The 15008-nt window shown below is 45.0% G+C and overlaps 1 protein-coding gene across 1 annotated transcript; it reads right to left on the reverse strand.

Moving 5' to 3' along the window:
• Nucleotides 1–1566: 1566 nt before the first annotated feature.
• Nucleotides 1567–14292, reverse strand: LOC311126252 (SNW domain-containing protein 1). Its single transcript, XM_084200268.1, has 13 exons — nucleotides 14238–14292; nucleotides 13605–13758; nucleotides 13130–13291; nucleotides 12318–12520; nucleotides 10913–11017; nucleotides 10660–10729; nucleotides 9491–9556; nucleotides 9252–9368; nucleotides 8811–8955; nucleotides 8186–8288; nucleotides 7294–7411; nucleotides 5789–5952; nucleotides 1567–2406 (listed from the first exon to the last, which is right to left on the reverse strand). Exons 1-13 carry the CDS (start codon nucleotides 14249–14251, stop codon nucleotides 2214–2216), a joined length of 1614 nt encoding a protein of 537 aa, XP_084056394.1. The 5' UTR covers nucleotides 14252–14292; the 3' UTR covers nucleotides 1567–2213.
• Between the last annotated feature and the right edge of the window lie 716 nt (nucleotides 14293–15008).

Here is a 15008-nt window from a genome sequence, read left to right on the forward strand (position 1 = left end):
TATTGTTTACGCTAATTATTCAATGGTTGCTTTATTATTTTATTTTAAAACTAAAATGCTTGATTGCATTTCACATCATGAATGACTCGTATGCTGTGTGATGACATGAACGAATAAATGATTGGAGTGATACAGTAGCCTACATAAATATTTAAATATAGGCCTAAGTAAGTTACATTATTATGACTAAGTCCTGTGTAGCTCAGTTGGTAGAACATGGCGCTTGCAACGCCAGGGTTGGGGGTTCGATTCCCACGGGGGACCAGTACGAAAATGTGTGCACTCACTACTGTAAGTTGCTCTGGATAAGAGCGTCTGCTAAATGCAATGTAAACAGGATGCGCTTAGGCAGCTCGATGGTGGTTATACAAGGCTGCTATAGTAAGCCTACTTATGACATTACATATTATGATGATCATAATAACAGTAATAAGGGGAAAAAAATAGGGTTATTATAATAAATAAATAAATTCCGACAATTACAAACAGCGTAAACACAAACTAAATGATAAATAATACCAGAGGCTGGTCTAACGAATAAAAATAATATGTCTTTATTACAGCACAGCAAAGATGAAAAATTGTTGCGTGATGCTTGGTGCTCCCGGAATCAGTAGGCTATTAAACAAACACTCCAACATGCAACAGAAGCAGGATCTGTCTTATTTCTGTAGATATATATGGATAATTTATAAAGCCAGGCACATTTAACAGTTAGGCTATTGATTATAGACCTAATTAAGTTGGGGTTTCCTCTCTCCTCACTTTCCTTAGACAATAAGGCAACGGCTGTTTTCTCAACTCATTCCGCTGCTGCCTCCGCCCCATTGTTCTCAACACCAATATGCTGGTTAACTTTGCTATTATTCACATAGCAACATGGTCTAGGAAAAGGCGGCAATTCAACAGCGCACTGTTGTTTTTCAGAACCGCGGACATCAACCGCTATCCAACTCGGGTAGAAAGAGCATCTTTTACAAAATAATATTTATATTAGCGTTGCCCCATTGTTCCTACGTAATATAACCATATGCAATTTCAGTAGCTCGTCTTAGGAGTGACGGACTGTGCCATCCCCACGGCCTCAACAATGGATCAGTCCACTCAGACAGGCCTCCACAATGGATCAGTCCACTCAGACAGGCGGCAATCAGACAGGTGTCTTGTACACCCTTTTTTTTTTTGCGACTGCTCGACTAAAGAAATCTCGGTCGACCAACAGCCTACAGCCTATTGACCAACAGCCTATCGACCAGTCGACTAAATGGGGTCAGCCCTAAACTCTCGACTCATCACATACACTGCTGCTACTGTTTTATTATTTTTCCTGTTGCGTAGTCACTCTACCCCTACCTATATGTACATATCTACCTCAATTACATCGTACCCCTGCACATTGACTTGGTACCCCATGTATTGGCCAGGTTAGCATTACTCACTGTATTTATTCATGGGGTTTATAATCTTTATAGGTTTTTCTCTCTATTGTTGGTAAGTAAGCGTTTCACTGTTAGTCTACACCTGTTGTTTACCAAGCATGTGACAAATAAAACATTTAGATCACTGTAGAATCACACTGGTTTCATGTTTATTAGCACAAACCTAAAAATAAGAGACATGTTCAATCCACTGTATGAAGTATATTCAGTGGTTACAGAGTAGGCTCACACTATCCGACCAGTAACAGAGGTTGTGTAGTTATTATCAAGATACCATAGACTAGATCACTTAAGACCGGAATTCAAACTCAATGACAGGAATGCTGCTAGATCAAAGACTATCAAACGAGCCATAGCAACATTGCTTAATACAACTAGCGGGGGCTTTACTTAAAAACCTTTACAGGCGGGACTCTGTTCCATGTAAAGATTAAGGGATGGCGTAAAGAAAAAAAAAAGGTAATTATCAACACAGATGTAAAGAACAATCCCTGCTAGGTCCTGGGGGTTTCAGCCACACAACAGATGAGACAAACAGACGTATTTCAAAGTTTAAACAAAAAGGAAAATTAATTGGAGACGCTAAAATGGCAACTTCTACTTTTCAAAATGTTTTCTGAGATTTTGTGCCAAATGAACGCTACCCTCCCATCCCCCACTATCAGACTTGTCTTGGGTGGGAACTGTTGGTTCAAAACATTCGCAGCCATTTTGTGACTACTGAGAGCTACCCTCCCATCCCACCAGACTGGGTCTCTCTCTCTCTCCGTCCTCTCACTCCTTCCTGCGTTTCTTGTCGTGGTCGTAGTCCTTGGAGCCTCTGCTGGTGGAGGGTCTCTTGGAGCCGCCGTGCTGCTTAGCCTCCTCCAAGAACTTGTCCAGACCGAACGGATCCTCCTCAAACTGGACGGGGCCGTCACGACGAGGACCGTGGTCCGTACCAGAGAACTCACGGTCCGGAACAAACCTGGAAGGGGAGGAGGAATCAGTTGCATGCTGGGCAAAAAATGTGCACCCATGTCCACCAGGATTAGAAGTTCCTTTAGTTCCCTGCAACCCTGGGGCGTAGAGGTGAGGGGACAGAGGTAGGGAAAGTTTAATCATTTGGAAATTGATAGTGTTCACTCAAAAATGGTTGGGTGCTGAATTCTGGTAGGTACATAAGAGGACAGAGTTGCCATGATCCATATGAAGTGCAGAGCCGAGTAAATAAATGCATTAAATAATTAATCCTTTTAAGTATTTTCCATTTAACTTTCTACATCTAATGTCTCCATATTTGAAAAATAATAAGGGCAGGTTGAATTTACCACTGATCGCCACCATCTATCAGATACACTGTTCCATAGGGTTTATCAGCCTATAGCTAGTAACACCAGTCCCTGTTAAAGTGACCCATTATCTATAGCCCAATAAAGAAACCAATCACATAAAGAAACCAATCACATAAAGCAGCCAGAAAAACCAAGGAAGACTGTCTTTGAGGAGACACTGGACATCAGGGGAGGGATGCTCCAGATGAAGTAAAGACTTTCTGCTCTGGCATACGCACCATACGGTCGACTCCTGTTAAGAACCGCACGCTCCACTTAGTGCAATATCACTATAGTACCTATGGACTGGAGCGTTCTCACGTTGGGTACGCAGGGTATAAATTAGGCTTAAACGTTGCATTTATCAGCAGTGGACTGTGCATCTCTCCATATGTCTCTCCCCAGAGAGGACGCCGCAGTGGCAGGGAAACAGCATGTTACTCTGTATGAGTGTGTCCAGGTATACAAAACATTAGGAACAGCCCTTTGGCCCTCAGAACAGCCTCAGTTCGTAAGAGCATGGATTCTACAAGGGGTCGAAAGCGTTCCACAGGGATGCTGGCCCATGTTGACCTCAATGCTTCCCACAGCTTGTGTCAAGTTGGCTGGATGTCCTTTGGGTGGTGGATCATTATTGATACACACAGGAAACTGTTAAGTGTGAAAAACACAGCAGCGTTGCAATTCTTGACACAAACCTGCAGGTTCTAGTTTGATGTTATCGTGAATATTGTCCAGTCATATGGTCATGTGCTGCAAAGAAGGACCTAGTTAAACTGCAGCTGGCCCAGAACAGAGAGCCACGTCTTGCTCTTCATTGTAATCAGATGGCTAATATCAATAATATGCCTGTCTCTCTTGGCGAAGAGTTGAGGAAAGTGACTGCATCTCTTCTTGTTTCTATTGGAAACATTAATGCGTTTGAAATTCCAAATTGTTTGCATTAGTCAACTTACACACAGCACTGACACACACACTTACCCCACCAGACATGCCACCTGGGTCTTCTCACAAATTCAAGGAAACATACAGTATTATACAGAGCCATGATTGCATAGAACTCCCTTCCATCTCATATAGAGCAAGTGAACAGAAAACCTGGTTTCAAAAAACAAATAAAGCAACACCTCACGGCACAATGCCTCTCCCCCATGTGACCTACTTGTTGTGTGTATGTACTAACATGTATGTGGAACTGATAGATGCAAACACATGTTTTTAAATGATAAAGTATTTTGTCTGTAATGTCTTTCTGGTTATGTGTCGGACCCCAGGAAGGCTAGCTGTCGCCATTGGTGTCGGCTAATGTGGATCCTAATCAAATCTAAATGTTATAAACGTATAGTTCTATTTGTCGCCATCGCATCAATTCAGGCAATTTACCGCAATATGGATTTTTGTCCACATCGCCCAGCTAGATGTCCCAGTCATTTCCATACATGTCATTGTACATATGTACAGTCCTGGTCAAAAGTTTTGAGAATGACACAAATACTAATTTTCACAAAGTCTGCTGCCTCGGTTTCGATGATGGCAATTTGCATATACTCCAGAATGTCATGAAGAGTGATCAGATGAATTGCAATTAATTGCAAAGTCCCTCTTTGCCATGAAAATTAACTTAATCCCCCAAAAACATTTCCACTGCATTTCAGCCCTGCCACAAACGGACCAGCTGCCATCATGTCAGTGATTCTCTCGTTAACACAGGTGAGTGTGTTGACGAGGACAAGGCTGGAGATCCCTCTGTCATGCTGATTGAGTTAGAATAACAGACTGGAAGCTTTAAAAGGAGGGTGGTGCTTGAAATCATTTCTTCCTCTGTTAACCATGGTTACCTGCATCATCATTGCTTTGCACAAAAAGGGCTTCACAGGCAAGGATATTGCTGCTAGTAAGATTCCACCTAAATCAACCATTTATCGGATCATCAAGAACTTCAAGGAGAGAGGTTCAATTGTTGTGAAGGTGGTGTCAGGGCGCCCAAGAAAGTCCAGCAAGTGCCAGGACCATCTCCTAAAGTTGATTCAGCTGCGGGATCAGGGCACCACCAGTGCAGAGCTTGCTCAGGAATGGCAGCAGGCAGGTGTGAGTGCATCTGCACGCACAGTGAGGCGAAGACTTTTGGAGGATGGCCTGGTGTTAAGAAGGGCAGCAAAGAAGCCACTTCTCTCCAGGAAAAACATCAGGGACAGACTGATATTCTGCAAAAGGTACAGGGATTGGACTGCTGAGGACTGGGGTAAAGTCATTTTCTCTGATGAATCCCCTGTCCGATTGTTTGGGGCATCCGGCGGGGAAGACAAGGTGAGCGCTACCATCAGTCCTGTGTCATGCCAACAGTAAAGCATCCTGAGACCATTGACGTGTGGGGTTGCTTCTCAGCCAAGGGAGTGGGCTCACTCACAATTCTGCCTAAGAACACAGCCATGAATAAAGAATGGTACCAACACATCCTCCGAGAGCAACTTCTCCCAACCATCCAAGAACAGTTTGGTGACGACCAATGCCTTTTCCAGCATGATCATAAGGCAAAAGTGATAACTAAGTGGCTCGGGGAACAACACTTCTGAAATGTTGGGTCCATGGCCAGGAAACTCCCCAGACCTTAATCCCATTGAGAACTTGTGGTCGATCCTCAAGAGGCGGGTGGACAAAAAACCCCACAAATTCTGACAAACTCCAAGCATTGATTATGCAAGAATGGGCTGCCATCAGTCAGGATGTGGCCCAGAAGTTAATTGACAGCATGCCAGGGCGGATTGCAGAGGTCTTGAAAAAGAAGGGTCAACACTGCAAATATTGACTCTTTGCACAAACTTAATGTAATTGTCAATAAAAAGCCTTTGACACTTATGGAATGCTTGTAATTATACTTCAGTATACCATAGTAACATTTGACAAAAATCTCATAACACTGAAGCAGCGAACTTTGTGAAGACCAATACTTGTGTCATTCTCAAAACTTTTGACCATGACTGTATATATCTAACAGTATATACACAGAAGGGTAATGTAACAGATGGCCTTGCGTACTTGTTGGTCTGCATGAGTGTGTCCAGGTCGTCGCCATACATGTCCTTGTCAGAGCTCTTGGTGGGCCGGTAGATGTTCTGAGCCATGTCGGCGCCTCTCCTGAACGGCTGGTCGTACACATTGTACATCTCATCCTCCCCGCCTGCAAAACCGCTGTCCATACCCTGGTAAACAATGACATCAGACTTAGAATGGGATTGTTCAAAAAAACTACCAGGGAAGCACACAACTTTCATAACCTTCTTTGTGAGAACCACTTGACATTTACGAACAGATGTATTAACAGCCAGCGGATCCCACTGACACTTGAGAGCCTTTATTAACCCCTGACAATAAAGTGTGTGTTTTAGTGGTGCGCGGGCAGATGTTTTTTCACCTGCCCGCAATTGCTAACAACCCATCTGCAACAGACTATATGTGATAAAGTGAAAATCTGAGGCCCACTCCTGACCCTAACCCGCCAATATAGAAATTGGACGGAATGATTTTGGGATATTTGACAGAGGGTGCAGGACTTAGTTTTGCTTGATGTAGACGTTTCTGTTTATAATTTCCGACATTTTGGTAGGCTATCCATTAGTCAACTTGTCATGAATGCTTCAATCTAGTTGACATTGGTAAAGTTCTCGGTCACCGCTGCTTCTTTCGCGGAGCAAAAACAATTAGGGACTGGAGAGAAAATGCCATAACAAAATAGAGAAATGGGAAAGATTTTCTGTGTAAAACGTTCAAATGACATCAGTTCGACTGGTAGTAAGGAAATAGAAAGCAGTGAAAACTACCCAACATGTTTCTGATAAGACTTCAGCTCAGCTTGGATGCATATTTTATGTGGTTGAAATACTATCAGCTTCTATGATGCTGATAAAGATAGCACTACCTGTGCATTGGCATTCTCTCAAGATGCTGAAAGAAATAAATCATATTTCTCCACTCCTGTTCCCGAGTCAAAATGTAGCCTACATTTGGTATCATAGCGGAGCTACACGGGACACATAACATAGCCGGCACTGCTATCATCCTCTTTTACCACTTCACCAAATCTTTCCCAAACACGACTTTTCTGGCCCTCCCTTCTCTTTATCTTCACCTCTCCATTTCACAGCTTCTTCTCTTATTGAATTAAACTCAAATAGTTGTTTTTGCCTCCATGGTTCGACGAGAACTTTTACTGCCTGTCCCCAAAATATTTGGTAATTGGTGTGTAAGGTATTTGGCATGCATACAGTTAGGCCCTCAGCCTTATGCACTAATGCCAGATAGGTTTTTCTTTCATTATTTTAGACTAAATGTAGCCTATAGATAGAAATCGCACAAGAATGATACATTTATTAATTTAAAGTTTTGTTTTCTCTTTATTCAACCCGCCCGCCACCCACCCGGACTTCATCCACACAATATTTCATGACCCTAAACCCGCCCGGCAGATATAACCGTGGGCTATAAGTCAACCCATGCATCACTAGTGTGTGTGTAGGTGTGTGTGTGTGCGCACTCCATCTCACCTTGCTCTGGTTGAACAGTCTCTGGTCGTACTGAGCCTCGCTGGAGGCCCTAGGGTTGGGCTGGCCCAGAGCGATGAGCTCACTGATATCTCTGTCCTGGTCTCTCTGCAGCTTCGACCTGACGATGGGAATAAAGGAGGAAGGACAGAGACAACAGGATAACTATTCATTTCAGGTGTACTGCAATGGAATGTAGCTTACGAGCTAAACCTAGCGCCCCCAACCTGCTCCAAACCGCCTGGGCACGGTCCGATAACGTTACCCTCCCAATCTCTACAAATCTGCAGATGATCACGTCCAGCACACAGCAAGGTTAAGTAGTCGCTGTGGGTCTCTAGCTCTCCCTCACTCCCCATCTTCACTCCCTGCCCCTCCCTCTCTCACTCCCCCTCTTCACTCCCTGCCCTTCCCTCACTCCCTGCCCCCCCCCTCACGCCCTCTCACTTGCTGTCTCTCTGTCGCACTGCAGTCGTAGCAGACAGACAAGGGGTCAGGGCTGGGTGCTGCTGTGGCCAGCTGCATTCATTCAACATTTCTTGTGCGGCGCACAATTGGCCCAGCGTTGTCCAGGGTAGGGGAGGGAATGGCCGGCAGGGATGTAGCTCAGTTGATAGAGCATGGCGTTTGCAACGCCAGGGTTGTGGGTTCAATTCCCAAGGGGGGCCAGTATAAAAAATAAAAAAAATGATTCACTAACTGTAAGTCGCTCTGGATAAGAGCGTCTGCTAAATGACTAAAATGTAAATGTAAATGTTACGCACCATGTAGATAGGTGTGTGTGTGTGTGTGTAAAGTGAGTGTGTCGTGTGTGTGGCTGGAGTGCATGTGTGTGTATGTGATGGTGTATGGACATATGGTTTGTGTATGTATGCGTTGTTAAAGAAGCATGTACCGCTTATCGGGGGCGGCTCTGGAGATGTTCCTGTCGTGCTGTCTCTCTTTCCTCCGGTCATGACGGATCTCGTCACGCTCTCTGGCCTCACCGTCCTCTCCAGCTGACACAGGAGAGACGGAGGGAGGAGAGAAATAGAGGGGAGGTATAGGAGAGGGAGTGATAGAGGGAGGTATGAGAGGAGAGAGATGGAGAAGGAACAGGGGATGGAGAGATGGAGAAGGAACAGGGGATGGAGAGATGGAGAAGGAGCGATGGAGAAGGAACAGGGGATGGAGAGAGTAGGACAGTGCAGGGGAAGAGAGGGAGCAATGTGGTTACCAGGAGGCTCACTCACATAAACAGAAACGACAGCTGAGTCCTCCCTCCACATGCACAGAGCTACTTGGACAAGACTCAGAAAGATCTATTGGTTTGTGTTTCTCAATGCTGCATTTGGTTAAACATTGTCAGTATATTTAATTTCAAATGTACTTATTAAGGATTTATGTGACCATGCACACAGCTTTACTACTCTATATATTGGAAGTCCTTGTACAAGAAAACATGAAATCATAAACAGATGACCTGATCCTAGATCTGTGGTTAGGGTAAACCTGAAGGAGGAAGAGGGTGGTGGACTGACCTTTGTCCCCTCCGTGACCTTTGATCCCTGCCCTGCGGTCCCGGGCCATCTGAGCCAGCTCTCTGAGCTTCTCCTCCTTCTTCTCCTTCTCTTTCTGGGCCATCTTCTTCTCCACCTGGGCTCTCATCTCCACAGCCTCTCTGGCCTAGACAACACACAACGGGAAGAATTGCTATGTGAATCAGCATCATGTTCTATACTTAAGGTCACAAGCGTAAGTGTGACTCACAGACATAAAGGCTTAGACACAGAACAACAAAGAGAGAACACAGCACAGAATCATATTTTCATGGTGACAGAATCACTCTGAAATCAAGAGCATACAGAATTGTAGTCAGCTTTGAAAATGGACACAGAGAGATGACCAGATATTTCAGAGAGGCTCTGAGAAGTTGCTAGGCACAGGACAAACACCAGGGTCCAAAACCACAGACTGTTTACCTTTCTGTCAGCAATGTAGAGCGCCTCGGCCAGTTTGGCAAAGTTCTCGTTGATGTGAACGGTCTGCAGTCCTCTCCCGTCCGCCGCCAGACGCTTGTCCAGTGGGATGGTGTAACCCTAGAACACGGAACACAGGAGTTGGGCTTCGTCCAATGTCGTCGCTCTTGGCCTCAAACAAAGACAAATGTCTCATTGATTCACTAATGCCTCCAGAGGGAGGAAGCAGAGTTAGTCAGTACCTTTGCGTTCTTCCAGTTTGAAATACAGGGAGGAATCTTCCACTCCTGTTGCTCCTTGACAGTCATCTGAAAGGACAGAGAGAAAACACTTCACGTCTTTGTCCAACATTTACACAGCTAGAGGGAGAAAGTTCTAGATGAAATGTATTGAATTGACCAAATGCTTTTTTTGTATGTTTTTATTATTTATTTTTTTACCCCTTTTTCTCCCCAATTTCGTGATATCCAAATTGGTAGTTACAGTCTTGTCCCGTCGCTGCAACTCCCGTACGGACTCGGGAGAGGCGAAGGTCGAGAGTCATGCGTCCTCCGAAACATGACCCTGCCAAGCCGCACTGCTTCTTGACACACTGCTCGCTTAACCCGGAAGCCAGCCGCACCGTATCGGAGGAAACACTGTACAGCTGGCTGTGACAAATTATTAAAACTATTTAACGTTTAAACTGACATTTTTCTCTCTCGTTCATTTTATTTTCTTCATAAAATGACATGAATTCACATTTCAGAAATGGTCCTGCGTACGACTGCTAGGGGGCAATGCAGTTCAATGAACCGCAGTCATGGCTACCTACCATCTTGTAGTCTGGTTCTAGATATGCCATCAGGGTATTGAAGCCGACATCCTCTACCATTGACAATGGCTGCATATCAACTGTAATCATTTCTGTAATGAGCGCTGTGATTTTCTCACTCCGTCCCTCATCGCTCTGCTGCCAGCAACGGGTTTGGTCTCACGGCGCCTCCCTTTCAGCATTGCACCTGTACTGCAGCTCAATTACACTTCGCCAAGTTTGCATTTCATCACCTTCTCATTTAACTTCTCAAAGTATTGCCGTACAGGTCTTCGCTGCTGTCGCTTCCTTGTCTCAATCTCTGCCATTTTTCCAACAGTTAACGACGATGACGCGTGGAGTGCTTTATATCCGAGGCAAATCATTTGAAAGATGCATATCTCCTACTTACAGCATTATTTCATTAGGTATTTGTTACATTTAAATTTTTTGCCTTTATGATGATCAGGACCTGTTAGTGGTATTTCTGTGATAACTGCAATGGGATTTAAATATAAATAAAAAGGTTTCGTTTAGGGATTTTTTTCTAAACGTTAATGATCCCAAATTCGTTCAAATGTTTAAACGTCCCACCCCTAGTCTGAACCCCAACGGTACCTTTCTGCTGGGGGAGTGCATGACTGGTGCAGGAGGGGAGGGAGGTCCACGAGGAATCTTCTTGTTGATCCTGAAACAACAACCAAACATTACATCCTAGTTAACGCAAGGGGGTGGGTTCTAGTCTACATCAGTTTTGTTTAAGGATGTGCATGACTCGAGTTCCCCCAGCAAGATAATAAAAGTGACAAGCATGTAAGTTAAACGGGTTTAGCGTGAATTTAGTCAGTGACCATGATGAAAATGTACTTACTTGAAGCGTGGGGGCTCCATGGGATCCTTCTGCATCTCCACCATACGGATGACCCTCTGCTTGGCCCCGGAGTTGAAGGCCACACCCTGCTGGGAAGGAGTGTACCTGGGGGAATAACACACAAGGTATCAGCATCTACATGCCCCTTTCAATAAACCACACAAACACTGAATCCATTATAGGTTTCATGGGGACTGTCCTGTAGGCTACATGTTGCATGTGAAGTAAATGGAAGTATGCGATTGTACTTTTGTGTTCAGACCACAATGATGATTTCTAAATTGAGTCTGAAAGACGTAGTATTATATTCTTCTGTAGGACAGAAATACATACAATGATGTAAAATGTGTGCATCATATACACTTAGAGGCCAGTTTATAATAATATAATAATAATAAGTTATTTAGCAGACGCTTTTATCCAAAGCGACTTACAGTCATGCGTGCATACATTTTTGTGTATGGGTGGTCCTGGGGATCGAACCCACTACCTTGGCGTTACAAGCGCCGTGCTCTACCAGTTGAGCTACAGAGGACCACACCAGCCCGTTCACGAAAATGGTTCGCTCCTACAGACAGTAAATCACGTGGCCGTGGCTTGCTATATAAAGCAGGCAGACAGGTACCAGTTACTGTTCGATTTAATGTTAGAATTGGCAAAACGAGTGACCTAAGCGACTTTGAACATGGTGTGATCGTGGGTGCCAGGCACGCCGGTTCCAGTATCTCAGAAACGGCCGGCCTCCTGGGCTTTTCACTCACGACAGTGTCCAGGGTTTACCGAGAATTGTGTGACAAACGAAAAACAGCCAGTCAGTGGCAGTCCAGTGGCCAAAAACAGCTCGTTGATGAGAGATCGAAGGAGAATGTCAAGAATCATGCAAGCATTCAGGCGGGCCACAAACAGGCAAACAACAGCGTGCAGAAAAGCATTTTGGAACGCACAACTCGTCGGTCCTTGTCACGGATGGACTTTTGCAGCTGACGATCACACCGGGTTCCAATCCAATCAGCTAAAAACAAGAAGAAGCGGCTCCAGTGGGCACGCGATCACCAACACTGGACAACTGAGGAGTGTAAAAACAACGCCTGGTCCGACGAATCCCGGTTCCTGTTGCGTCATGGTGATGACAGAGTCAGGATCTGGCGTAAGCAGCATGAGTCCATGGCTCCATCCTGCCTGGTGTCAACGGTACAGGCTGGTGGTGTAATGGTGTGGGGAATGTTTTCCTGGCACACGTTAGGTCCCTTGATCCAAATCGAGCAACGTTTGAACGCCACACCTTGTACAATCCACCGCCCAAAGAATTCAGGCTGTTCTGGAGGCAAAGGGGGGGTCCGACCCAGCACTAGATGGGCATACCTAATAAACTGGCCACAGAGTATATCACAGAGAGCAACCATACCTGATGTACTGTGCAGGGGCCTGCTTGTCTGCTGCCCTCACAGGCATGGCTGCAGCGATCTTCTGAGAGACCTGCTTCATCAGAGCATCACGGGTCTTCTCTGTCAGCTCTTTGACAGCCTCCTCGTCAGGCTTCTGCAGCTCTGGGGCATCGTCGTTCAGCACTTCCTTAGGAAGCAGGTCTGTGTACTTACTGAAGATCACCTGCACAGGGAGAACAGAGGAGACAGCTGAACATACAAGAAACTGAACTCTACACTGGTTCTATTCGCATCTATTCAAATGATGGCTCTTCGTTTAACACAGGATCTGGTCATGAAACAGCTTTATTTACTTGGTAACTGTATGACAATAACAATGGTGGCTCACAGCACAGAAAAAGTATTCAGGCAATTTCGTTCCCTAACGGCATAAATCCAAATAAAAAGGACCAATAGGCTTCCTTTATGTCACAGACTCATCTGAGAATGTCTTGTAGATCTAGCTACACCAAGCAGACCAGCTGGATATCTTTTAGTTATTTATGCATTTTGTTTTTACCCCTTTTTCTCCCCAATTTCGTGGTATCCAATTGGTAGTTACAGTCTCGGGAGAGGCGAAGGTCAAGAGCCGTGCGTCCTCCGAAACACAACCCAGCCGAGCCGCACTGCTTCTCGACACAATGCCCGCTTAACCCGGAAGCCAGCCGCACCAATGTGTCGGAGGAAACACCGGCCGGCTGCGACAGTGCACAGCTAGCACTACGATGCAGTGCCTTAGACCACTGCGCCACTCGGGAGGCCCGACCAGCTGGATAACTAATAATATTCTTACCTTGTCCTTGCCCTGTCCCTGTCTGGCGATGGCGTCGTATTTGATCTTGCCCTCAGCGTCCACCTGAACGGCCAGTGCGTTGGACGTCTTTTTCTTCCTGCCCATCTCCAGAGGGAACTGGGCAACGTGGATCTCTGGGAAGGCACCGCCATCACCAAAGTCCTACAACACAAAACAAGGCAGAGAGTCAAACAAACTGTGAGATTATGAGGAAGAAGCTATGTGGAGATGTACCTCTATCTCCAAAGTCCTACAACGCAGGTGAGCCCAACACACACACCAAGAGGAAGTCTCACATGACATATTTTCTGCACAGAGTGTAATTTCTAACACAGCACCAACAATAGCACATTCTTGTAAGGCTTTGACTGTCCCTTCCATTTTACATAGAGTGCCTTATAAGACAACTCATAGCTAACACCGAATAACAGCATCATTGAATCCATTAAACTAGGTATGGAGTAAATCTCAGTACCTCCAGAGAGCGGGGCACCCAGCTCTTCCTGTAGCCGTAGGGAGGGGGTTCTCTGCGGGAGGAGACCAGGGCGGTGGAGTGGGACCTCTGTGCCCGGGCTCTCTCCTCTGACTCCAGCTGGTCCTGGGACAGCTGCGTCGGCGCCGGTAGAAAGCTGCAGGCAGACAAACAAAATACTAAGTTGTCATTCTTTTTTCGCTATTAAGTAGAATTACCGCAATTCAGATATCTCGACTGTAAACAAGGCTATCTAGCTACCTAACGTTAGCGTACGGTGCATGTGCTAGCTTCAAAGGCTTGTTTTGAGACACAAGACAAGGTTGTGTTCGCACTAATAACATCAAGGTATATTTTCTAATAAACCTGACCCCGATACACCAAATAGCTAGCTAGCTAATCCCCAAGACAAGAAACCACCAGAGAGCAGTTAGCTAAAGTTAGCTTGCTAGCTAGCCAACTAGGCCAGGAGTTAGCCTAACTAACTAAATGCTAACTACCAAAACATCGATTTCAAAGAAAGAATATGGGGGTAAGACGTTAGTAACGTTAAATAATGTGTTAACATGCCATTTGATAATTTACAGGTGTTGTACATTCTGTAAAATATAAATAAGGCCTTGCCACACGACTCACCTCGTAAGCGACATGTTTAATTTCTTCCGTTGATCGCACAGACTAACGTCACACGTAGTGGACGCCACTATGTTCATGATCTCGCGATATTGGATTGGACATTGTTTTCTCACCGCACTAATCAAAGTCATCATCAATGCTTTTCCAAAAGTCACCACACCATCCCATCCGTACGCCTATTGAAAAGTGTTTCTGGATTAAAAAAGATATTGAACAAGTTGTTATTGAAATATCAGCAAGTCAAAACAAGTGTTGGCTATTGTGTCTGGAAAAGAGAAGAAAAAGACACACAGTGCACAATGTTAGTGAGGTAGGGATATAAAGCACTATTAACTAATCGACCTGTAAATCCAACATTTCAGCTACATGTGATTTACTCTTTAGCATGTGAGGTCATCAGTCGATAGTCGAGAAGGCTCCCGCATATTTCACATTATTACGATATAAATAAAAATTAACTGAGGAAAAAAAGAAAAGTGAGTAAAAGACTACGATTATTTTTAATTTTTTTTGATTTCTGTCATTTAGCAGACCCTCTTATCTAGAGCAACAAAAAGCCAATTTATGCTTGATCGGGCCGTGTAGTCCATAGGCTCTGTACAGAGGGTGTGAATCAATTGCAGAGCCTCAGGAGGCTTGTGGAGGCCAAATCGAGCGTACAGCATTGGCGTGCACCTCCCAAATTTTGTAACAATGCGGAGGGCTCCGTGTAACTCCGCATTGACATGATGTTGACGGTAGGTGGGGGTGGGAGGTCCTGTATAAACACAA

This window comes from Coregonus lavaretus (assembly GCF_964263955.1).
Source record: "Coregonus lavaretus genome assembly, contig: HAP1_SCAFFOLD_1170, whole genome shotgun sequence".
NCBI lineage: Eukaryota > Metazoa > Chordata > Actinopteri > Salmoniformes > Salmonidae > Coregonus > Coregonus lavaretus.